Source organism: Pteropus medius, unplaced genomic scaffold (genome assembly GCF_902729225.1).
Source record: "Pteropus medius unplaced genomic scaffold, Ma_sr-lr_union100, whole genome shotgun sequence".
NCBI classification, from domain to species: domain Eukaryota; kingdom Metazoa; phylum Chordata; class Mammalia; order Chiroptera; family Pteropodidae; genus Pteropus; species Pteropus medius.
This window is the reverse complement of record NW_024340699.1, coordinates 2,419,609-2,441,846: the sequence shown is the minus strand read 5'-3', so window position 1 is coordinate 2,441,846 and position 22,238 is coordinate 2,419,609. Positions and strand designations below refer to the sequence as shown.

Here is a 22,238-nt window from a genome sequence, read left to right as displayed (position 1 = left end):
AGCAAAAAACTACCCTGACAAAGCAGGGCTACCCATAGGGCAGTGGTTCTCAGTGAAGGGCGATTTTGCCCCTCATGGGACATTTGGCAATGTCTAGAGACATTTCTGGTTGTCACAGCTGCGGTTGGGGCGGGGGCTGCTATTCTCATCTAGAAAGTAGAGGCAAGAGATCCTGCTAAACATCCTACAACGCATGGGACAGTCCGCCCAACAAAGACTTTGCCAGCCCCAAATGTCAGTAGTGCCAAGGTTGAGAAATCCTGATATCCAGGAAAAATATGAGAAATGGCTGGAAAGATGTCAAATCATGGAGTCCTTTCTGTTAGGGAGACTACAGAAAGGCTCAGATGTTTCAGCCTTATCCTGCAACCGTTACGCAAGGAAGCATTAGAAAGATGTGTATGGAGCAGGGCTAACATAGCTTTTACTCACTCTGCTGCTTCTGCCTGGACCTTTCTCCAGTCCTCCTTCGCCACCTTTGTATGGCTGGCCCTTTTTTATCCTTTATGACTCAGCTTAAAAGTTACTTACTTAGAAGATCTTCCCAGACCTCCCAATCAAAGTAAGTTCTCTCACACTGCACACTGTCATTCTCTCCCACATTTCCCTCTTCTTTTCCTTTATAATGCTTACCACAGTTTTGAATTATATATTTATTTAAGTGCTAGTTGAGCATCTGTCTCCTCATAAGCACCATGGAGGCAGAGACCTTGTTTATTCACTTCTGCAGCCCCAACATCTAGCAGAATACCTTGTGCATTGTAGTTGTTTAATATCTAATCAACTGATTAATTAATTTGATGCCTGATTAGAGGATTGAAGAAGGGTTGAGGGTAGGAGGTAGCATTGAAAGAGGAAAGAAAGTAGCTGAATTTCTTCCCTGCTTGTTCTGATCCACACTCATCTACCTTCTCTGACTTTCGCAGTTCATAGCATGACATATGAATTAGGATTCCAGTGAAGATGGAAAACGCTTCTAGCTATTTGAAGCAGACAGGATTTAATAAAGAGAATCGAATAAATTCAGAATCATGGTAGAGCGAGCACTGGCCTGGGCCTCTGAGAATGATTTGCAGACCACCACCACAGTACTGACCCCCCAAGGGAACTACTCCTTCTGCCACAATGTGGAAGCTAGGAATTCAGGGAGGGGCTAGTGGTCCAGTCTCCAGCTCCAGGAACACACCATCCTAGGTGTAATCTGGGGACCAGGAGCTACTGCCAGAGCCCCAGAGCCATACTGCACCTTTTGGGTCAGCACCAGCAAAATGGATTCCTCCCAGGCTGCTGCCTCTTCTCCACCTAACTCATTTTTTCCCCTAACTCAGTTTGAATTCAGGTCTTGCACAAGCACACAAGACTGGCTCAACCTAAATTACAATGGAAACCCCAGCAGCAAGGAGTCTAGGAAATGAGTTTTTAACTTTCAAGCCTCTGTAGTATAGGAAGGTACACCTGCCAGAGGTTTGGACAATATGGAACAAGCTGATCTACCACATCTGTCACATGACTGCCCCTGCCAGCTCGTAAAATCTCTGCGGCCATCATTGTCACAATGTCATTCATATTTTCCTGTTTGGTGCTGGGCATGTTCTCTAGGCATGAACAAGATGTGAAACAAATTGAACTGAATCAAGCAAAGGGAAAAAGCCTCCTCATTTCCTATAACACTTTGTATCTTATGGCACTGTTTTGCCTCTTAGAGTAATTTGTATTTTCATTCATTTTTCTTGTAGACCAGAAGTTCATCTCCTTGTCTTCATATTCATAATAGATACTAGATGTTTGTGGACTGAATTAAAGACAGATACAGGCTAGAGGGAGTTCTCAAAAGTTCTGAGCTCCATTTTAGCTTGAGGAAGCTCCTGCACCTTTTGGAATAGCCATTCATGAATATTTTGGATTTCCTGCTACATGAAGCCATCTCCAATACAAAGGCCCACAGGACAAGGCCCCAAGGACTCTGCTAGGCTCCAGGGCTCCTCCAAAAGTTGGAAAAGCATCCACCCCCATTGATCCATCCATTCAGCCAATAAATATTTATTAACTGCTTGCAGGGTGCCAAGTGTGGCGCCATTGCCTTTTCCTACACTTTTCGTTAACCATTTCCTTAGCAGCAAGAGCATGCCTTTGATTTCAAACTCTGCTGCAGTGGACCGCTGAGGGTAGCACACAAAGACCTCTCCTCTACCCTAGGAGAGGGGCTTTCCTGACCCTTTTAGATTCTGCATGGCCTCCAAGCACACTAAGCAGGGTTTCCTCACTTTTTCCATTCCTGACACATCCGGAAACAGACCAGCTTACCCAGAGGCAGCAATGGAAAGAGTGTGAATCAACACGCTGCAGTCTACTACACATGTCACCTTTCATCCATGCTTAGAGCTCACCTCTCCCTTAAACCCAGACAAGTCTCAGTCATCCCTCAACTGAACCTCACTTCCCCAGGCCTTCCCCTGGCCATCTAGTTTTATCCTCGATGTTTTTCTTTTCTGTAACACTCACGTCACATGAAACCGCTTGTGTCGTCCTCACTAGACTCAAGTTCCATGAGGGCAGGCACCAAGTTTATTTGGTTTACCCCAGCACCTAACTTGAGGACTGATACATGATAGATGCTCATTAAATGTTTGCCGAATGAATGTTTGTTGAGCCCACTAACTTTCATCCTCAAGTAATATTTATATAATATTGGTAATAATTCTCTGCATAGTTCAGTGGCTTACCAAACACCTTTATGGGCGAGTGTCCCAACTTTGCGGGGGGAAATCAAATGCGATAATATTATTATTCTCCCAACTTTTTAGAAAATGAAACACCATCTATGAGGTCACTGACTTGTCTGAGGTGGTGGAACCAGCGTTAGAGTTCAAATGCATACCTACATTAAAATTCTGACTGTAAACCTTGGGTCACATACCATCTGTTACCCAGATGTTCTGGCAGCCAAGTAAAATACCGGTAGCTAGTGGAAGAGAGCAGTGGAAGGGAGAGGGAAAAGCAAAAGCCAGGCCTCTACTGTCCTCTCTTCCCCTAGTGGATTCTGCCAGTTCTGGGAGCTGGAACTCTAGAGCAGGGCTGGGTCTGAGAGTTAATGAGGCCAGCGAAGCCTCAGGTTCTGGAGAGGAGGGAGATGTGACACAGGGGCACCTGCCCACACTATTATGTATGTGCCCACTCACGTGTGGACAAAATCCACACCAAGGCATGCATAGATATGAACACACAGAATGAGCCACTGCACAAACAGGCGCCACACAGACATCATGCGCACACACACACACTGATGTGATTATGCAGTCTTACACACATTTAAACATGCAGCCAACAGATATCCATCCACTGTTGTCTGCACCCAGCACCTGAAGTACACTTCCGCTGAAATCTTGGGCATGTGCATGTAAATGTGCATAAACCTTGATGTATATTTGCACACACATACACCTAAACACGTACACATGCTTTTTAATCACTCGTAAGTGCATGCACATTCAGTACACAGGGAAATGTACTCTCTTTTCACCGTGAGTCATGCCCACATGCACCCTCAGATCCACAGCGAGGTGAATGCTTACATGCAAGCAACACAGATGGCTCTTCAGACACACCCACACGTACCCACACCCTTGCAAATGCCTCGGTAATGCCTTACTCTCATGCACGTAAACTTCCAAATACACTGACAGGGTCTACGCTCGGAAATGCTTGGACGCACCCAAGTCTCACCAACGCTAGTAATTTTTTCCAAAGGGCTAGACAGCGAAGGGAGAGCGCTGCGCTGCGGGCCTGCCCACGTGACCGGGAGGAAGGCGCTCCCGCCAGTGACGGGATGGAAAAAGTATGCTTCGGGCGGGCTCCGAGCGCGCCGCAGTCGCCGCAGGAGGCCGGGACGCGAAGCAAGGCAGACAGCTTGGTCGCTCTGGACGCTCCTGGACGTGGCCGGCAGCCGCGAGGGTGAGTGTCCGAGCGCTATCCTCGGAAAGTGCGGGCTCGGAAAGGGGGAGGCTACGCAGGACTGGGGCGGAGTGCAGGATAGGAAGGGGTGAGACGGGGAGGGTTGCAAGCACCCTCTCTTTGCAGGCCGGGTAGCCCGCAGATTCCTAGCTATTCACCTCCGCCTTATGAATTATAACATGAATCAACATTTGCTGAGCGCTTGCCAGGCTCTCTGCTCAGTGTTTTACCTGTTGACAGCAGTAGCTGGACCATTGATTGAGCGCCTGTTTTGTGCCAGGCCCTGCCAGCCCTTTGCGTGTGCCGTTTCATTTCCGTGACAACAGATTGTACCTGTCTGCAAAAGAGGACCCAGGCTCAGAAATGTTAATGAGTTGCTCGGGGTTGCACCGCTAGTAACCGGCGGTAAAGGGAGCAGAACCCTGGTAAATCCGAGTCCAATACCCAAGCTAACAATCGTAGGTAACATTTATAGAGTCCATTATCTCATTTTCCCTTCACAAAATTTGTTTAATTAAATACATTGCACAGACGGACAACTTGAGCTCTAAAAGTACTAACTGGCAAACTGGGATTTGCACCTAGTTAGTTCTTCACAACTCTCTTCACTCTCCCTCCTCCCCAAACTACTTGTCTGCAAGCCTCGTCCTTATTTTGTTTCCCATTCCAAGACTGTATCTCGCAGCTGACTGTCACAATGGCCCTTGATGGTCTCCCAGCCCAAGTGTCTCCCCTAACACCTTTGCACACCCTCACCGTGATCCTCCCTATTCTTTTACCATAAAACTCTCCTGCCTGGAACTCTTCAAGAGTCTCCACCTTAGACTGACTACCTCCCAGAGGCCCTGTGTCCCTGCCATGCTGGACCAGCAGCAATAGCAACAACAGTGTCCTATGTATGTCAGCCCAAGGCCGTTGCTCAGCTAGACTTATCTGAAGCCTGTCCTCTTCCATCCTCCATTTCTGCCCTCCCACGGGCGCGGTTCTCCGACTTATTCTCTTGTCTGGCAGTCATACCCATTGCACACGCTTTCGGCCGCCAGTCCTGGACCCTCCACACTTTTTGAACATCACTGCTGCCCTTCGTTCTAACACATCGCGTGCACCAGCCTGTTTCTTCCCAGACGTCTGACTCTCCCCATCCCTCAGCAGGGACACTGACCTGACCCGTCTCCTAACCCTTCAACATTAGTGTTACCTTTTGTTTTAAATGACAGAAAGCTAACAGTGCTCACTGTAAGAAATGCAGACAGTTCGAAAAGGTAGCAAGTGAAAAGTAAAAGCCCACACACCCCCTCCTCAATCCTGAGAGGTGGCCCCTTCAACAAGGTGTTGTGGCCTTTCAGAAATGTCATATATATTTGTATCTTTTTTTTTTTTTTAACTCAGAATCATACTTTACATTCCAGGCTGCAGCTTGCCTTCCTCACTCTGTGTATCTTGGCCATCTTTCCATATCCTCACATACAGACCTGCTTTGTTCTTATAATGGTGTCACAGTGTGTTGTTGCATGAATGGAGATGTCTTTCGCACATCTGGGGTCATCTCCAGAGCTACTCTGCCTCCATCAAACATGCAGCACATTCCCCGAGAAGTTACTTCTTTCTCTGCCAGTGCCTCTCTTCTGCCTTATCTCGCTGGTTCTTCTCTCATCCTCATCTGCTGAGTGGACATAGATGACCGAACCTTTCCTTGGGTCTCAGTCTCTGATACTTTCTAGTCCTGAATGTTCATCATGGGGTAATAGAATCCCTGTATATACTCACAGCATCCCACACTCCTTCCTCCACCTCAGAGGCCTGCCAACCTGGCTTTGCCTCCCTGAGATGAACTCCTGCATAAATCGAAGTTCTGTTAATCAAGTTCTAGTCTATGCTTACTTTTGCAAGGAATTCTGTGCCAAATCTTTTTTCAAGTAAAAACTTCTTCCTTTGGATTGCGCATTTCTCTATCACATGCACACACACACCAGAGCTGACCTATTAAAGCTTTATGTACATGGGTCCTGTGCCCAAAAAGAGGGGTCATGGTAGGGGGACATGGGCCCTGGGCCCCAAGTCCTCAGGCCTGGCTTCCATCCCAGCTTTGACCTGGGAAAAATGACTTCATTCTTCTGAGCTGTTTTCTTTTCTGCCACATGGGGATGATATAGTATCAGCCTCATAGAACTGTAGGAAGAATTAAAGGAGGAAATGAACATCAAAGCTTTGAAATAAGAACACACACATGAATGGAGGACACCTATGTGAAGACTCCCCTTTTCTCTAGATCCGAGGTTGCAAACTTATATGCCAAGCAGGGCTGCGCATGATGCATAAGTGAAGGGGATGTATGACATTTAGGGCTGGTGAGGACCGTGGACACAGAAGAACCTAGGTCCTGTGTATTTGTTTGCTAGGGCAGCAGTAACAAAATACCACACACCAGGTGGCTTAAACAAAAGAAGTTTATTTTCTCACAGTTCTGGAAGCTAGAAGTCTATGGTTGGTTTCTTCTGAGGCCTCTCTCCTTGACTTGACTTGCAGATGGTCACTGTGACCTCAGGTGGTCATCCATCCTTCAGTCTGTATGTTATGTCCTAATCTCTTCTTATAAGGGACACCTAATCATATTGGATCAGGGCTCATCCATATGACCTTGTTTCACCTTAATTACCTCTTAAAAGGTCCTGTCTCTATATACAGTCCCCTTCTGAGGTTCTAGGGGTTAGGATTTCAACATATGAATTCTGGGGAACACAATTCAGCTCATAACACCCTGACTCAAGGGGCAGCCAGTTGGTGCCCTGCTGGAGCATTGCCAGATCCTCCAGATCCCCACCCCAGCCCCCACAAAAGCTGGAAAACTTGATTTTAACATAAAGTGTCTCAAGTTTTACACTGGTAACAATTTCTAATTTTTTTTTTTTTTAAAAGCCTGGTGCAGTCTGTTGTTTGCATAAGGCCACTGATAAGCCAAGTGGTCACCTCCCCCCTAGAATATCATTTCTTCAGTGGCAGAGCCATCTTCCATAGCTTCTTAATCCTTCCCAGCCAGAGGTCCTTGCACATTGCCATCTTAACAAAAAGCTGGTCACCAAATGGCTAAACTCAAAGTTTACAATCTTGTCTAAAGTAGGGCGCCCCTATAGAAATCCTGCCCCTCTGCATTATGCCATGCTATAAAATCACGTCAGTAGTTTTAACTGCCTTCAATGACACCAGTTATCCCAGAGCTCACAATTGTCCAACTATTCACAGGCTCATCATTATCACCATTCTACAGATGAGAACAAAGCAAACCCTTCTCCCACCATATCTCTCCTCTTTTTCACATATTATTATTATATCAGAACGACACTGCTGTTACCGAGTGCTTCCCGTGGGCTGGTTCCTGCATCATCTCTTTTAATTTTCATAATTACTTTATAAGGGAGGTACAGGCAATCAGATTACTCGGGGAGACATTTCTAAAGACCTCAAATAACTCATACAGGTATAATTCAAAACTCGCCTGCCAAAGGAAAGCAATATTTCTGTACCTATTTGAATAGGGCTATCATGTGGCTATAGCATAAATGCAGTTTACAATTTACAATTCATGCTGCCTTGCGAGGTTCTTGACAAACTTTCACACTCAAAGTGAAACCATAAATATTTACATCATACTATTTAAAATTCAAGCGATTCAAATATGACCATACAGTATGGTTTTTCCCATTTTACAGACAAGGAAGCTGAGGCTCAGAGAGGTTAAATAATTTAACAGAACTCAAACAGCTAGAAAACGATTCTTGACCATCTCCTGACCACCAGACCAGCTCTGTGCTTCTTGAAGGCCAGTCCTGTGTCAGGTATTTAGAGTTACCCTAATATCTGGTCAGGTCCTGACCGGAAGTGACTTCATGGAGACCAGCAAGCCCTAGAGAGTCAAAGAAAACCTAGCCTTTTCTACCCAACCCTTCAGAGCTCAGACTTTGTTCTCTCCCTCAGTTCCTGGATCTTCAAGCATTGTCTATCCTATACCATTCCAAGGGATCATCTAGCCCCCAAATTTCCTTTCTCTGCCTGCAGCGTGATCCTGGCTGCCCTTTGAGAGAGAACCTGTTACAAAGAGAAAGGAGGAGCAAAGTTCGCTTTCTCTGCTGCGCACACAGGTATGCCAGCCTGGATCCTCAGTACAACCAGACCGTGTGCCCTATAAGAGTGGCAACCACATCTTTTCATTCCAGATCCCCTGTGTCTGGCCTCAAAGGCAATAAGAATAAGCAATACCATTTATTGGGCATCCTCATCAAGCCATGATACCAAGCTCCAGCACATATCGTGTCCCATTTGGCCTCCTGTCTCTTGAAGCACTAAGCACTATCCCACCGATTCACCTGTCTTTGTCTTATGGAGCATGAACATGCCAGGTGGCTGAGGTGTGAGGCCATGGCAGGCCTCCTCCATCCTTCCCTCAGCACTGAATGGCAGGGCAGGAGCGAAGGCCAAGCCTCCCTAGGACTCTCTTTTGGTAGCAACTGACAGAAACACAACTCAAACTAGCTTCAATGAAAGTGGAGAATTTATTAGAAGAATACAGGGGCCTCCAACTGAAATGCCACAGGACTCGTGGAGGGAGATCAGGACTGTTTTTCATCAGTTCAACTGCAGTTGGTGACAATTACAATTTTAAACAAGGTCTGAATTTTTTTTTTTTTATCATGCTTTACTTCCAACATCCATTATCTTGCTTGATTGTAAGTAGGACAAGCAATAATGAAATAGCGATAGATGATACCTTTATACCTCTTACCATATGCCAAAACTTATTCTAGGAACAATATATCCTCATAACAGCCTTCTAAGAAAAGTACTACTAGTATCGTTCCCATTTCGAAGAGGACAAGGCTGCTGGACAGAGGGCAAGGTCCCACAGGTGGTTCGTGGGATTTCAGCTCAAGCAAGCAGCTATGCTTAGAGCTAATACGGGAGCCACCATGTGGCTGTCGAGCACTTGAAATGTGGCCATTCTGAATTAAGATGTGCCGTAAGCGTTAAGTACATACCGGGTTTCAAAGACTTAGTGCCTATTAAAGGACGTAAAGTGCCTCAATAATTTTTACATTGATTACATTCTGAAAGGATGACATTTGAGACCTATTGGGCTAAACAACATATATTATTAAAATTAATTTCACCTGCCTTTTTTTAAACCTTTTTAATGTGGCAATAAGACCATTTAAAATGACATATATGGCCTCGTGTCATATGCCTATTGGACAGCGCGTTCAAACATACTCCTCAGCCCTCTGGTCTGCCTCTTGGAGGCTGGCCCTCAGGAAAAGCTGGACACAGGGCTCTGAACACCCTTGGGCCCCCTTCCCTCCCCTTAACATCTCTCACATTAGCTGCGTTCTTCTCTCTCACTGCAGTGCTGGGCATGTCTGAAGCTTCATGGCTTTGGCCTTGGCCACCCCAAAGCCTGACTGTGGCCCTCACTGCTTGGGCAGCTGAGGGCCCAAAGGGGTGGGCTCCATGCCCCACACCACATACCACATTTGCTGGTTTCTAAAGATTTGGGGTGTTAATACAGCAATCACCAGGCTGACTTCTGGGGTGCTTTCAGGAGGGCTGCTGAGACAAACCTCACAACATCCTGGCTCTTGAGACCTCATGAGGTCATGGTCTGGCCTTGGACCTCTTTTTCTAAACTGATCCAGAAATAGGGGGTGAAAAGAGAGAAAACTGCAGGTCAGATATTTTCTGGAGCCTGTTGGTAAGTAGGCCCCATGACTTTTAATGCTCTGTATCTAGACCAGATGCTAGAGTGTTTCCAAATGGGCATCAATCTGGGGATCCCAGGAAATGGATCATTGGATGAGCACGGTGTGAGTGGCTGCAGCCAGCCCCTCTCTCCACCAGTTCATCTCTCTCAGCTCTTCAGAGAAGCTGGAGAGGGCTGTTTCCAATTTGCTTCCTGGAATCCAGGGAGGGCGTGGGGTGTTTTTCATTATAGAATTTGCACTCCCATCAAAGCCAATTTTTATTGAAGTTCATCTGCAAGCAAGCCCCGCCCCATTCCAACCACCAGCCCTTCCTTTTTAATTCCAAGTAAGGGGAGCATTGCCAGTTGGGTCAGATTTGCATATCTTCCCCTCACCTTGAACTAGGTCTCCCCATGAAATATTCCAGGGGCTCCTAGTGTCAAGACTGCATACCGTTAGTTCAGCTGCCATTGGCAGCAATTACAATTTTAAACAAGGTTCTAACTTTTGTATCATATTGTGCTTTCAACATCCATTATCTCGTTTGATTCTCAGAACAACCCTGTGAGGTAGATGGATGAGTGTTATTATCTTCATTTTAAGGTGAGGCGGTGGAAGCCCAGATGAGAGGAAATGACTTTTCTACAGTCACATGACCCGTAAGTTACAAAAGTAGGGCAGGGACCCCTATCTTATGAATACAGGTCAAGTCCAGTCATTTCCCTCAGTAGTCAAGTGTGGCTTTGTCATCTGCACATTTACTGAAATCCTTTGGATCCTGTTGCTCTTTTATTATGAACGACTGATTCATTCAACGCTGGAACAACTACGAGTTGAGCACTTACTGCATACAGGGCAGGCACTGTGCTAGGCTCCGGGACATAACAGAGAGCAAAACGGGGCAGGGCCTCTGCTCTCCTGGACCTCCCACTCCAGGGGAAGACACAGATAGTTAACGTGTTGGAAACAAATAAATCTATAATAACAACTTGGGCCAAGTGCTTTGAAAGGAAGACCAGGGTGGTCTGAGCAAATAAGCAGGGGTGGGCAGGGTATTTTATACCCGTGATGGGGTGAACTCTCTGAAGCGAGGCTATTAGACCTGAGACTGGGAGAATGAGGCAGGCAGCTATGTGAGGGCTTTGGAGGGGGGAAATTAGCATCAAGGGGCATTTTAGGCAGAGTTCTCTCCAGTGGTGGAGCATTTTCTGTTCCACACTAGTGTTCCACACTAGGCTAGAAGCTTTGAGTACGTTATCTCATTATTCCCACACAAACTCCATGAAGTAGGGATACCATTACATACATACCATCAACTTCCACTGGCTAGTTGAGGAAACGAAGTGGCTGAGTTTCTCATGTTTCTGAATCACTAAGTTACGCACCACCCCTACCTATCAGTACGTCACAGCCTGATAAACCAATGGGTCGAATCTATTTGAGCATAATTTATATCTCCAAGGAGAAATTGTTCAGAACTCAGGCTTGGCAGCCTTGCTCAAGGCCAAGGCAAGTGTCTCCAGAGTTTCTCCTGGCAGACCTCGTTCAGGTGGAGTCAGCAAGAGACCGATGTCCCCAGTGTGGCCCTTCTCACTTCACAGTCTTGGCGGAGGGCCTGGGGAAGGAACCAGGGGGGCCATGTCCTGAGGGCCAAGGGCAGAGGAGGAGAAGGCCCCTTTCCTGACAGTGGGTTTCAGGCTGGGTCCTCTAGCTTCTAGCGTTTTCACAGAACACGTGTGTTTATGGATCTTTACTACTTAACTGAGAGATGAGAAGCCCAAGGACTAGGCAAATTAAAACCAGACTGAAGAACTTCACCCAAGTTTAGTACCTTATGATTCTATTTGGGGTGGGGCGGGGGTTAACCAACTAAATAATAGTCTTCAGATGGAAGACTATTATGCAGCCTTCCTTATTCAACGCACACCAAAAAGGAAACTTTAGGAACTAAGAGATTTTAAAATGATGAAGAAGGACCAGTACTTTTTCTTTTCTGATCAAATGAACAGATATTTGTGGAGCACCTGCTATATGTACAATCCTCTGCATGCCCCGCCATCCCCCCACCCCGCCCGGAGTAGGAGTGGAGGCCCTGTGCTCTAGGAGGTCAAAAGGAAGGAGAAATCAGATCTGGTTTGGGTTAGAAAAAAAACAGGAAGAACAAAAACTTATTTAAATCCAAGAGTGTCGATGCCCTTTTGCATTTAGGCCACTGTCTTGTTTTCCCTTTGCTGTGGATTTTCTTGAAGACAGACTCGGTCTCAAACACTCATTAATCAAGCAAGTATTTCTTGAACACCCACTGTGTGCAAGGAAGTTGCAAGCCCTGGGCATATAGCAGGAGGCCAGCAATGGCCCCTGTTCCTACTGGGCTTTCATTTTAATGGGAGATACATGGGAGTAGCAACAGGCCCAAGTAAGCAGGTAAGCAGGCCAATACAGTGCATACGGGTGAGCTTGCAAGGGCTGGAAAGACACAACATGGAGTTGGAGTCCAAAAGGAGAGTTGTCTGAGAGGGCACGTCAGGAAAGGCATTAGAAAAAGTGACACTTAAGCTGAAACACATGGATAAAGAGCCAACATGCCAAGTGGGTGGGGCCCCTGAGTTTCAGGCAGAGGGGCAAAATGGAACTCGGTCTGAAATAGCAGGGGTGGCTGGGCAGGAGGAGCGCAGGGACGTGCTAGGGTTGGGCTGGCAACAGGGTGCTGGGTCATTTAGGACCTTGTGGACCATGTCAGGGATTCTGGTGTTTGCTCTTCGCAGTCAGCAGCCACTGGAGCAAGATCCTCCAGGAAGTGTTGTGGCTGAGTTGTTTTTAAAGACTCCCTCTGACCTTAGCATGGAGAGTGCATATGAGGAGCAAGAGGCATGGGGGGCAGGGGGGCAGGGGGAGGGCGGGAGGAGGGAGGGGACAGGGAGGAGGCTTTTGCAGGGTCCAAGCAAGAAATGAGCTGGGGCGCTTTGTGCACTCTGGTCTTTTGGTTGAGCCCCTGGGAACACCCAATTAACACTCCAAAGGGGCTCACGGAGGGGCGTCAAACCCAGGAGGCTGCCCCCCATGGACCCCATCATTTTAGTTAAGCCAAGTGCAGGCCTCTCAAAAAAACAGGAGGTTTTCTTCAAGCGCCGATTTACTCAAGTATCATGAGGGAGAAAAAGTGTCACTTTTACATTTTCAAAATCATGTAGTATGTGTGTGAGAAATAACAAAATACGAAGTATCAAAGAAATCTCTCTATTGCTCTGTATAGCTTTGCCACATACTTCAAGGTCTCTCTGTAATTCGGGATATTTAGGAGAAAAAAAATCAAAGAAACGCTGACATAATGGAAAGCATTTGGGCATTAGGGTCAGCCAAACCCAAGTTCAAATATAACTTGTGCCACAAACTGGTTATGTAAACATGAGCAAATTAGCCTCTCTGAGCTTCAGTTTCCTCTTCTATAAAACAGGGGGAAAATAGCAAAGGAAGAGAGCAAGGTACAGTGGATTAAGTGTGGTTTTCAGAGCCTCTTGGACACGGGTTCAAATGGTATCCCCAGTGCTCAGATTGTGTGCCTTTGGGTAAATCATTTGACTTCTTAGAGCTTCTGTTTCTTCCTCTGAAACATGGAATAAATGTACTGCCTTCCTAGGGCTTATTGTACACTTCAAATAAAAGAATTCAGGTATAGAGCGTCACACAGTGCCTGGGACATTGTAGGTGTGCATTAAGCCAGTTGCCTCTGCCTCAGTGTCCCTGTCTGTGACTGAAGAGGTTGCATTATAGTGTACCTTCGAGCCCTCCCCAAGTTCATGATTCCGAATTTATTTAAAAGACCTCGGAAGTGTTAACCTGTCTTGATTCCTTGGATCCTTGACACCCCACCCCAGGTTTTCTCACCACCTTGGAGAGTAGGCTGGGGGAACAGACCCCGGAGGGTGGGGGCACAGGCTGGGAGCAGGGCCATTTGGAGCCTTGTTTTTCTCGGAGATGCCCTGGAAGCAAGGAGATACTCTTTTCCATTCTGGATTTGGAACCAGAATCACGTCTCCCCGCCTTTATTTCCAAAACAGTTCCTGGCTCAGGCTGCAGGAACCTCTGTGCTCCAGCTCTGAGAAATCCTTTGCTCCCTCCGTGTTCCAGAGCCCTGCTCCTCCGCCCTGCCACTGGTCCCCGCCCTGGGCCGGCTGTCACTGAGCACAATCCTATCGTCCAAAGAGGCTGCTGCGGGGCAGACATGAGCCGGAGAGCAGACCCTCCTCCCTTCTGCCAGGCAGGTGTGGCTGAGGGTGGAGGTTTGAAGAGAGAAGGGAGCCGTCGAGTGAAGCAGATGGTTCCCCTCTCTTCTTCCTCTCTCACTGGGCTGTCTTTCCTTCCTGCTTGTCTTCATCTAGCTGTTGGCAGGACTCTTACCTGCCTGGGAGACTGGCTCCCACCGCTTCCGTCCTCCCCCTCTTCCTCATCCAAAATGTTTGTGGATTGCAACTCCCCAGACCATTTCAAATCTGCTTTAAGAATTCAGTTTCTCCTCTGAGAACCTAGATGTGTCTCAGCTCTCCAATCACACTGACCAGTTTTCCATGACTCTCATCAAGTAGGCAAGGGAGGGACATGGAGACCCCCGGGGCCTGGGTAGTGTGTGAGGCACCGTCTTCCAAAAGTAAATCATGTATATAACACTTCGACCACATTTGCCCTGTCATCCTGCCTCTTTTATCATTTATGCAACCTATGCTGAGCAAGTCCGACACCAGAGACGGCAACTTTATTTTTGCTTCCCTCTGCCACTTTATAACTTAGCCCGTAGGGGTGCTCTCCTCTCCCCGTAGTAATCCGCTCCTAAGTAACCCTGTCTTCCTTCATCTTCGTTTAAAGGTGAGACTTCCTCCTGTCCCCCAGCAGAGGTGCAGTGCGAAGCTGGCCGGGCCGTCTATTCCCTTTCTCTACTCACCTCTTTCCAGGTTGAAGGAGGAGAGAAAGGAGAGGTAAGCAGACAGACAGCAGGCGGGTTCCTGTGTGTTTCATGGCTGGGACAAGGACTAACCAGCTCCGCCTCTCTGGACCCGAGTGATATTGAAGCCGCCTCTTTTGTAGGGACCTTTTGTTGGCACCTTGGGGGTTTCCGTATTGGGCCCGATCACTGACGGGCTGCAAAGCCGGCCACGCACATTTTCCTATCACTGCCAAGCCCAGGCCTCGCGCTGAGCTTCTGGTTTGCCAGCATCGGCTCCTCGTGGTTATCATTGCTGGGGCCCCTTACTTTCTGTCAGGATCCCTCTAGCCCAGGCCCACCGCGGAATATCTGGTGCCTTCCGTCTACCAGGCAGGGCCAGAGGGCAGTCAGTGCCTGTCCCGTGCAGCAGCAATGACTTCTCTTTCCCCTTCCGCCAGGCAGCCAGCCCGCCTCTCGCCCTCTCTCTTTCTCAGGAAGACCTCAGATGCACGCTCACTCTTCCTCCCCCTCCCAGCGACAGAGGTCACATTTTCAAAATTCTTGGTCTGACAAGAGTGCCAAGAGTCATGCACTGAGCTCTCAAACCATTCCTTTGTCGATTCTTCCCTTCGGCCTGACCCCTCAGTTTGGTTTATAGCATCTCGTGTGTCCTGGGTGCCTAGGTAGAAATTTCTGTTTTAACACTCTCTTATACTCACCCACTAAGTCTTTCTTTGTACCATCTCCCTAGGACTAGGTACCCAGAACTCACCTGTGCCTCTGTCCAAGTGTCTTTGTTCACGTAGCTCCTCAGGCCTTCTGTGCATCTCAGCAAAGGCTGTGCCTCAGAGCCTTGGCACCGTGTTCCTATCTGGGGGTTTTCAAGGTCTGCATGCATATTTGTGGGGGCTTGGCCAAGATTCCTTAAGAATGGATGCGCACCGTTACAGACAGTGCTCTTTGTAAAAAAGGGATATTAGAAAAGGGTATAGAGGCATCAAAAATACACTGTCATCAGACTGGAACCGAGTGTTGTGGACTTAATCAGGATTGAAGAAACTGGAAAGAAAATAACTTAGTTGCTGTATGATGTAATGTTATTTAGAGCAATATCTGGTACTGAATCATCTCTACCTGGCCAGGGGCACCTCTATGACACTTACTTAGAAAAACCCTCTGAGGTTCAGGGAAGGAAAGGGACTGGTCCAAAGTTTCACAGTTGGTGAACATCAGAGCTGAAACTGGAAGAGGCCCCACGTCCCAGGTCAGTGCACTGCCCTCCTTCTCTCCCTGGCAGGAGAGGCCTGGTTTCCTCTCTTCATCTGTTCCCAGGTTAACAGTTCTGGAGGAGCCAGGAGGAGAGTTGTGGTCAGCCTGTTTCCAGAGGTGGCCCGCAAGTCTGGACAGGCTCCCAGGGCCAGGGCAAAGTGGAGTGTGAAGGGAAGGGGGGCTGAGGGCCCAGAAGGGAAATGCGAGCTATAGGGGCCAAGGCCGGAGCAGAGTTCCTGCCTGCCACCAGCACTATAGCTTCGGGAGCCCCCTGATGCTTGAAGGCCCTGATTAAGTGGCCAAAGGCTGTGTGGGAACAGTGCCGCCAGCAAGGCTCCACATCTGGAAAGAGTGGAGTGTGGAAGACTGAGCATCAGAGGGGAGGGAACCTTAGAGACCATCTCGTCTATTGGTTCTCAAAGTGGATCCCTGGACTGCCACCAGCAACGTCACTCAGATACTTAATAACAGTGCAAACCTAAATCCATTGTACCCTCTGGGGTTGGGACCCAGCAATCTGGTTTTGAACAAGTCCTGCAGGAGAACTTGATGTGTGCACAAGTGTGGGGACCAACCCGTTATTGCTCAGGTGGGAAAACTGAGGCCCACTCAGACCCGAAGCCTCACTTCTCCTCACCCGCTGATGTGTGACCCCAAGTCCCCTGGGAGAAGAAGCCTAGTTGCAAATCATCACCTGCAATTTGAAGTATTTCTACTCTTGTAGCTTTCCATTTGTGCCATATATTTGAATGAAACCATGGATTGTTTCTCTCCTTCCATGGCTCCGCCCAAGTCAGCTGACCCTGGGCTGTAAGACCTGCCATGCCAGAGGACAATGGTGTGATGATGCGTGCCTCACCCCCAAGACCCCTCCACAGTATATCCTGGGGGTCAGCCCATCCAAATATGTACTCAAGATCTGATGACATTGTCCAGCTTCTTGTATGTGGTATAGGAGAGAGCAGGAGACAGAAATGTACTGAGTCTCTCCCCTGGATGCCTTTCTGACCCACCACCAGTCAGCCCAGTGGCTGGGCTCATCCACTCACAGCTCTCTTGCCTCCCACAGGTGACCAACATGATCCCCTGGGTGCTCTTGGCCTGTGCGCTCCCTTGCGCTGCCGACCCGCTGCTTGGCGCCTTTGCCCACAGGGACTTCCAGAAGGGCTCCTCTCAACTTGTCTGCAGCCTTCCTGGCCCCCAGGGCCCACCTGGCCCCCCAGGAACCCCAGGGCTCTCAGGAATGGTGGGAAGAATGGGCTTTCCCGGCAAAGATGGCCAGGATGGCCAGGACGGGGACCGGGGAGACCGCGGAGAGGAAGGTAAGAGGCCCAGTACCTGTCCTTGTTGATCCCACCTGTGGTTGACAGCATCTGGCACAGAGGGGGTTGGTGAAGTTATGAAAACTAGTATTAATTCCATCTCCTTTTAGACCAAATTAATGTCTCTTTGAAAACCAAAGCAACATGTTCTCTTGAAAGGAAGAATGGGTATTAAATCTCGTGTTCCTTCCCTGGCTACACCATTGATTTGCTGAGTAACTGTGAGCAATTCTCCTGAAATACTATTCCAAACTCTTTGGTTGCAAGTGACAGAAACCCAATTTATAGTCCCAGATGGAGTGTATTGGCTCATGCAACTGGGAAGTCCGAGAGTCAAGGTTCAGGAGGTTGGGTCCAGGAGCTCAAGTATTGTTGTCAAGGCTCTGCTTCTCTCTGTGTGTTGGTTTTGTTCTCACAAAGGCTGGAAGTTCTGAAATGGCTACTGGTGAGCTCAAGCCTTCTTCCTCCTGGCTTGATCCATAGAGCAAGTCTCAGGATAACCGATCCTCATGATCACATGTGCATCCTGGACCAATACCTTTGACCCTGGAGGTGAGGTACCAACATTTGCCAGGACAACATCATGTGCCCACCTTGAGTGTGTGTAAGTGAATGGTGCGGGCAATTGATCTCTGTGATTGACAGCCCCACCGGGACCACAGGAAGCAGCGAAGTGCAGTTCCCTGAAGGAAGGGATGCCAGGCAGCCAGCAGACAGGTTGGATTCTCTGCACGCCCACTCGGCCTTCATAGCGCTTATAGCTCTGAACTCTCTCCCCAGTAACCAAATACTTTCTGGTGTCAGCAGCATCCCAAAGTGTACATTTTAAGCAGGAGGGAAATTGTAATAACTTTTCTTTGTATGGCATTTTAACATTGACAAAGCATCATCTCCCTTCTTGACCGCCGTGGTAGAGGCAGATCTGAGCATGTGCCCCATGCCGGGCCAGCCAGAGTGTCCCCTGACATTCCCCTTAGGGGTCTAGGGGAGGGCGGGAATCTCCGTTGTTGACTTTCCTCCCTTATTTGAGAGCTGTGAGGATATCGGCTTGGGGCTGCTTTTGGCCATCTCTCCTGCCATGTATTGAGGCTGCTGAGGATTAAGCAAACATGCCAAGGAAGGCAGCACTGAGAGATGGAGAATCCTGACAGGGTAAGCCAGTTAAGCTCGGTCACCGTGGGCCCAGTCATAGTATACAGAACAACATCCAACTACCTACCCCAGACAGGCCTGTACAAATCCATCTCCAGAAAGATCTTGAAAAGTAAAGTCAGCTTTTCCTGAAGTTTCTCAAAAAGTAATCAAGAAGGAAGCACATCACATAATGCATGGTAGAAGCTTCCTTATTTGTCTGACCCCGAAAACTTAAATCCAAAATGACTCTCGGCCCCTTCTCCCACGTTTTGTTTATTTTCGCGTTTTCAAGGAGAAGCTTTGTGACCTTTCTTAGTTTTATTTTTTCCTATATCTTTTATTTATTTTTAATTATGTAAGTAATACACAGATAAATTCTCATTGTAATATAGTCAAACAACACAAAGCGAGAGTCCCTCTTAATTCCTACCTCCTTCTTGTCCCCTTTCATCATCCAGAGGAAACCACTGATAACTGGTTAAATGTGTATCCTTTCTGGCCTTTTAAAAATATATTTACACGTGTGTATAATAATACTAGGCATTGCCAGGCACTTGGCATAGGCAATCTGTTCCTGAAAATTAGATGTTCACTGAAAAAATACTATTTTGGGAATCTATTTCCCAATTACTTAAAATAGGAAAAATTTAAATGCATTACATGTTAACCCAAACTCTAAAAAACAGTAAAACGCCTGCATATATACATATAAGAAGCAAAGTACCTTGTTAGGATATAAAATACTTAAAACATTACTTTCTGATCGCCCAGTTGATGTGGCGGCCAACCAAGGGTTGCCTCTGTAGAGTGATGCTGGAATGTTCTTTAGCACCAGCAATGTTCAGAAGACTTCTTGATTGACATTTGGCTTGCTTTTTAAAACACCTACACACAATTTTGCTGGACTACCGCTTGTACCAATTGTACAATTGTGCTTGGATGTGGCTCATAATATGTTTTGTTTAAAATGTTATATCGAGCTTAGGGATATGACTATAAATATTTCCTCTATAATCATTGGCCAAAAATGTCATATTGAGAGAAATGCATATTTTATGAAATACAGGTATTAAAAACCAAGAGGTATTCTACAGGAAATGTTCTGCAGGATATGCTGAGTGTATTTAGCGAGTGTTTACTGTGGGCCAGGCACTCTTCTACGCACTTAAATGGGTATAGAAATAGTGTTGTGGTTTCCTTTTAACAAAAAAAAAAGGTTCTGCCACCTGCTCTTTCCTCCTTTTTTATTTTTTTTTACTCTTTCCTCTTAACAGGGTATTTTAGAGTTTTCGTGTAGTGCATACAAATCTGCCTCATTTTTTAAAACTTCTGCATAGAGTTGCACATTATAAATGGACCATGATTTTTTAATTATTTCCCCTTGGATGAGCGTTTAGTTGTTCCAAGTGCTTGCTATTGTAAGCAGCGCTGCAGTAAACACCCTTGAGTATGGGGGCAGGGATCCTGTGGGTGCTAGGCAGGGATTTCACTCTAAGATCAGTGTTTTGAGATAAAGAGGCTTCTTCCAATTCTCTTCTCAACCCATTATCAGCACAGCCCATTGAAAGATTGGTCTGGCGAACAAACCAGACTCATCCTTAGAAGCCAGGAAAAGGGAAGGGTGTGAATTGTTACAAGTTATTTTTGCCCTGATTCACAATGATTCTGGAAGGTCAGTGTCACCATTCCCATCTTCCAGATAAGACGAAGTGTCCCAGGTTACGCCATTGAGACTTGCACTCATTTTTTTTTCATGACTTTAAAGCCTCTTGTTCTTCTCAGTACCCAAATGGTGATAAGCCAAGACCCACAGTCTCTGCCTAGTTCTCTGAGGGTCCCTCCATAACAACAGCTGCTCTGTCTTCCAGGTCCACCTGGCCGGACAGGTAACCGGGGAAAGCCAGGACCAAAGGGCAAAGCCGGGGCCATTGGGCAGGCTGGCCCTCGCGGCCCCAAGGGGGTGAGTGGTACCCCAGGGAAGCACGGCACACCAGGCAAGAAGGGGCCCAAGGGCAAGAAGGGGGAGCCGGGTCTCCCGGGCCCCTGCAGCTGCAGCAGTGGCCACGCCAAGTCGGCCTTCTCAGTGGCAGTGACCAAGAGCTACCCGCGGGAGCGGCTGCCCATCAAGTTTGACAAGATCCTGATGAACGAGGGTAGCCACTACAATGCATCCAGCGGCAAGTTCGTCTGCAGTGTTCCAGGGATCTACTACTTCACCTACGACATCACTCTGGCCAACAAGCACCTGGCCATTGGCCTGGTGCACAATGGCCAGTACCGCATCCGGACCTTCGACGCCAACACAGGCAACCACGACGTGGCCTCGGGCTCCACCATCCTGGCTCTCAAGCAGGGTGATGAGGTCTGGCTGCAGATCTTCTACTCAGAGCAGAATGGGCTCTTCTACGACCCTTACTGGACCGACAGCCTCTTCACAGGTTTCCTCATCTATGCCGACCAGGACGACCCCAATGAGGTATAGAGAGGCCGGTGCTGGGTCTCCAGGGAGGGAACAAGCTCCTGGACTTGGGTTTACAGACCAAGACCCCTAAACTGTCTGCTGGGGCTGGGGGACTGGAGCTTCTGGACTCAGGCCACCTCCTCTGCCCTTTTTCCCCTCCATCATTAAATCCAAGCTTTTTTATTCATCCTTCCATCTATCCACTCACTAATTTTTTTTTAGTACTTATTGCGTGACAGACACTGTGCTACACTCTGACAGGTATCACAGTGAACAACGCAGACAGAGAGGTTCTGTCCTCATGGAGCTTACATCTAGTGGGAGATACAATTTACAAATAAACAAACAAATAATGTAATTCTTGTGCCTAGATGGATATGCACATGCCATGGTCAAGAGTAATCGGAATAGTAGGAGACAGGGAAGAGGTGGGAATTTGTTTTTAGATTCCATCTTTTTAGGTTTACTTATATACAAGTAAAGTCTACAAATCATAAATGAACCTCTCAATGAATTTTTACATATATGCACACCTTGTAACCTCCATGTAGCTCAAGAACAGAGTATCTGCAGCACCCCCACTCCCCAAGGCTCTCTTAAGTCTGCTCCAAGTCAGTACCAGGAAGAGGCTAATTTTCAAGCTGAGCACTGAAGCAGGAGGGAGATCAATGCAGAGGTCCGGGGCAAGGGGTCTCCTGGCATAAGGAGCTGCAAGTGTAAAGGCCTTGACATTGGAAAGAGCTTGGCGTATCTGAGGAACTGACTTGAAGGCCAGAGGGATGGAGTGAAGTGACAAAGGAGGCAGGAGGCATGAGGTGCAAGGCTGGAAGATTATACAGAGCCTCACAGGCCAGGGCAGAGTTCATTCCACTCCAGAAAGCTTGTCGATGCAAGAGTGAGCATGACATTCAATCAGGGATAACCTATATTGAATCTATCTGCTCCATGCATGAGTCAAGTGAGTCTCATACTTAAGCACTTTATTATTAGTTACAAATCACCTGCAGGCCCACTTCTCAGTCAGTGAGATACACCAGGATACCCGCGTGCCTGAGAACCACAGCTCTAAAAGGAAGGCATAGGCAGCATGTAAATGAATCTTACCACGGCCCCAGGGGTTTCCAGTGTGCTGGGATCTAAGCGACATAAGAAGCCACAGTACAAAGCGGGTGGTGTGGAGAGGGCCCTACGGGTCAGTCATTGGGGGAACTCCTTGGCACATTGCTCTCACCAAACGCTAGCTGGAAATTGGGGGCCAGCAGGACCCTCAGGGACAGGGAACACTGCCTGGGGTGGTCCTGGAAGGGGCAGCCCCCTCCCTAAATAAAATGGGGTTTATTTAAAATAACTCCATTCTCACTGGGCCACAAGAAGTATGGGATTTGGGTGATTCTGAGAAACCCAGGAAGGGGTTTGGGACCCAGATGGATTAATGTGTAGGTCAGGGCCAGCTT

At 47.7% G+C, this 22,238-nt stretch overlaps 1 protein-coding gene across 2 annotated transcripts; it reads left to right on the top strand.

Annotated features, from left to right (window-relative positions):
* Window positions 1–3,581: 3,581 nt before the first annotated feature.
* C1QTNF2 (C1q and TNF related 2) lies at window positions 3,582–20,977 on the top strand. 2 transcript variants are annotated; one of them, XM_039877122.1, is made up of 4 exons: window positions 3,582–3,951; window positions 14,541–14,650; window positions 16,937–17,189; window positions 20,192–20,977. In XM_039877122.1, the coding sequence occupies exons 1-4, from the start codon at window positions 3,699–3,701 to the stop codon at window positions 20,803–20,805; spliced, it is 1,230 nt and encodes a 409-aa protein (XP_039733056.1). In that variant the 5' UTR covers window positions 3,582–3,698; the 3' UTR covers window positions 20,806–20,977. The 2 variants fall into 2 exon arrangements, with proteins under 2 accessions (XP_039733056.1, XP_039733064.1); XM_039877130.1 differs by lacking the exon at window positions 14,541–14,650 and having other exon boundaries at window positions 3,798–3,951.
* Window positions 20,978–22,238: the final 1,261 nt, after the last annotated feature.

Excerpts from the sequence above, each read along its gene's own strand:
- C1QTNF2 (XM_039877122.1), top strand. The coding sequence starts at position 3,699 with ATGCTTGGACGCACCCAAGTCTCACCAACGCTAGTAATTTTTTCCAAA. Across the intron at positions 14,651-16,936 it reads AAGGAGGAGAGAAAGGAGAG|GTGACCAACATGATCCCCTG; the intron begins GTAAGCAGACAG and ends TGCCTCCCACAG. Across the intron at positions 17,190-20,191 it reads GGGAGACCGCGGAGAGGAAG|GTCCACCTGGCCGGACAGGT; the intron begins GTAAGAGGCCCA and ends TCTGTCTTCCAG.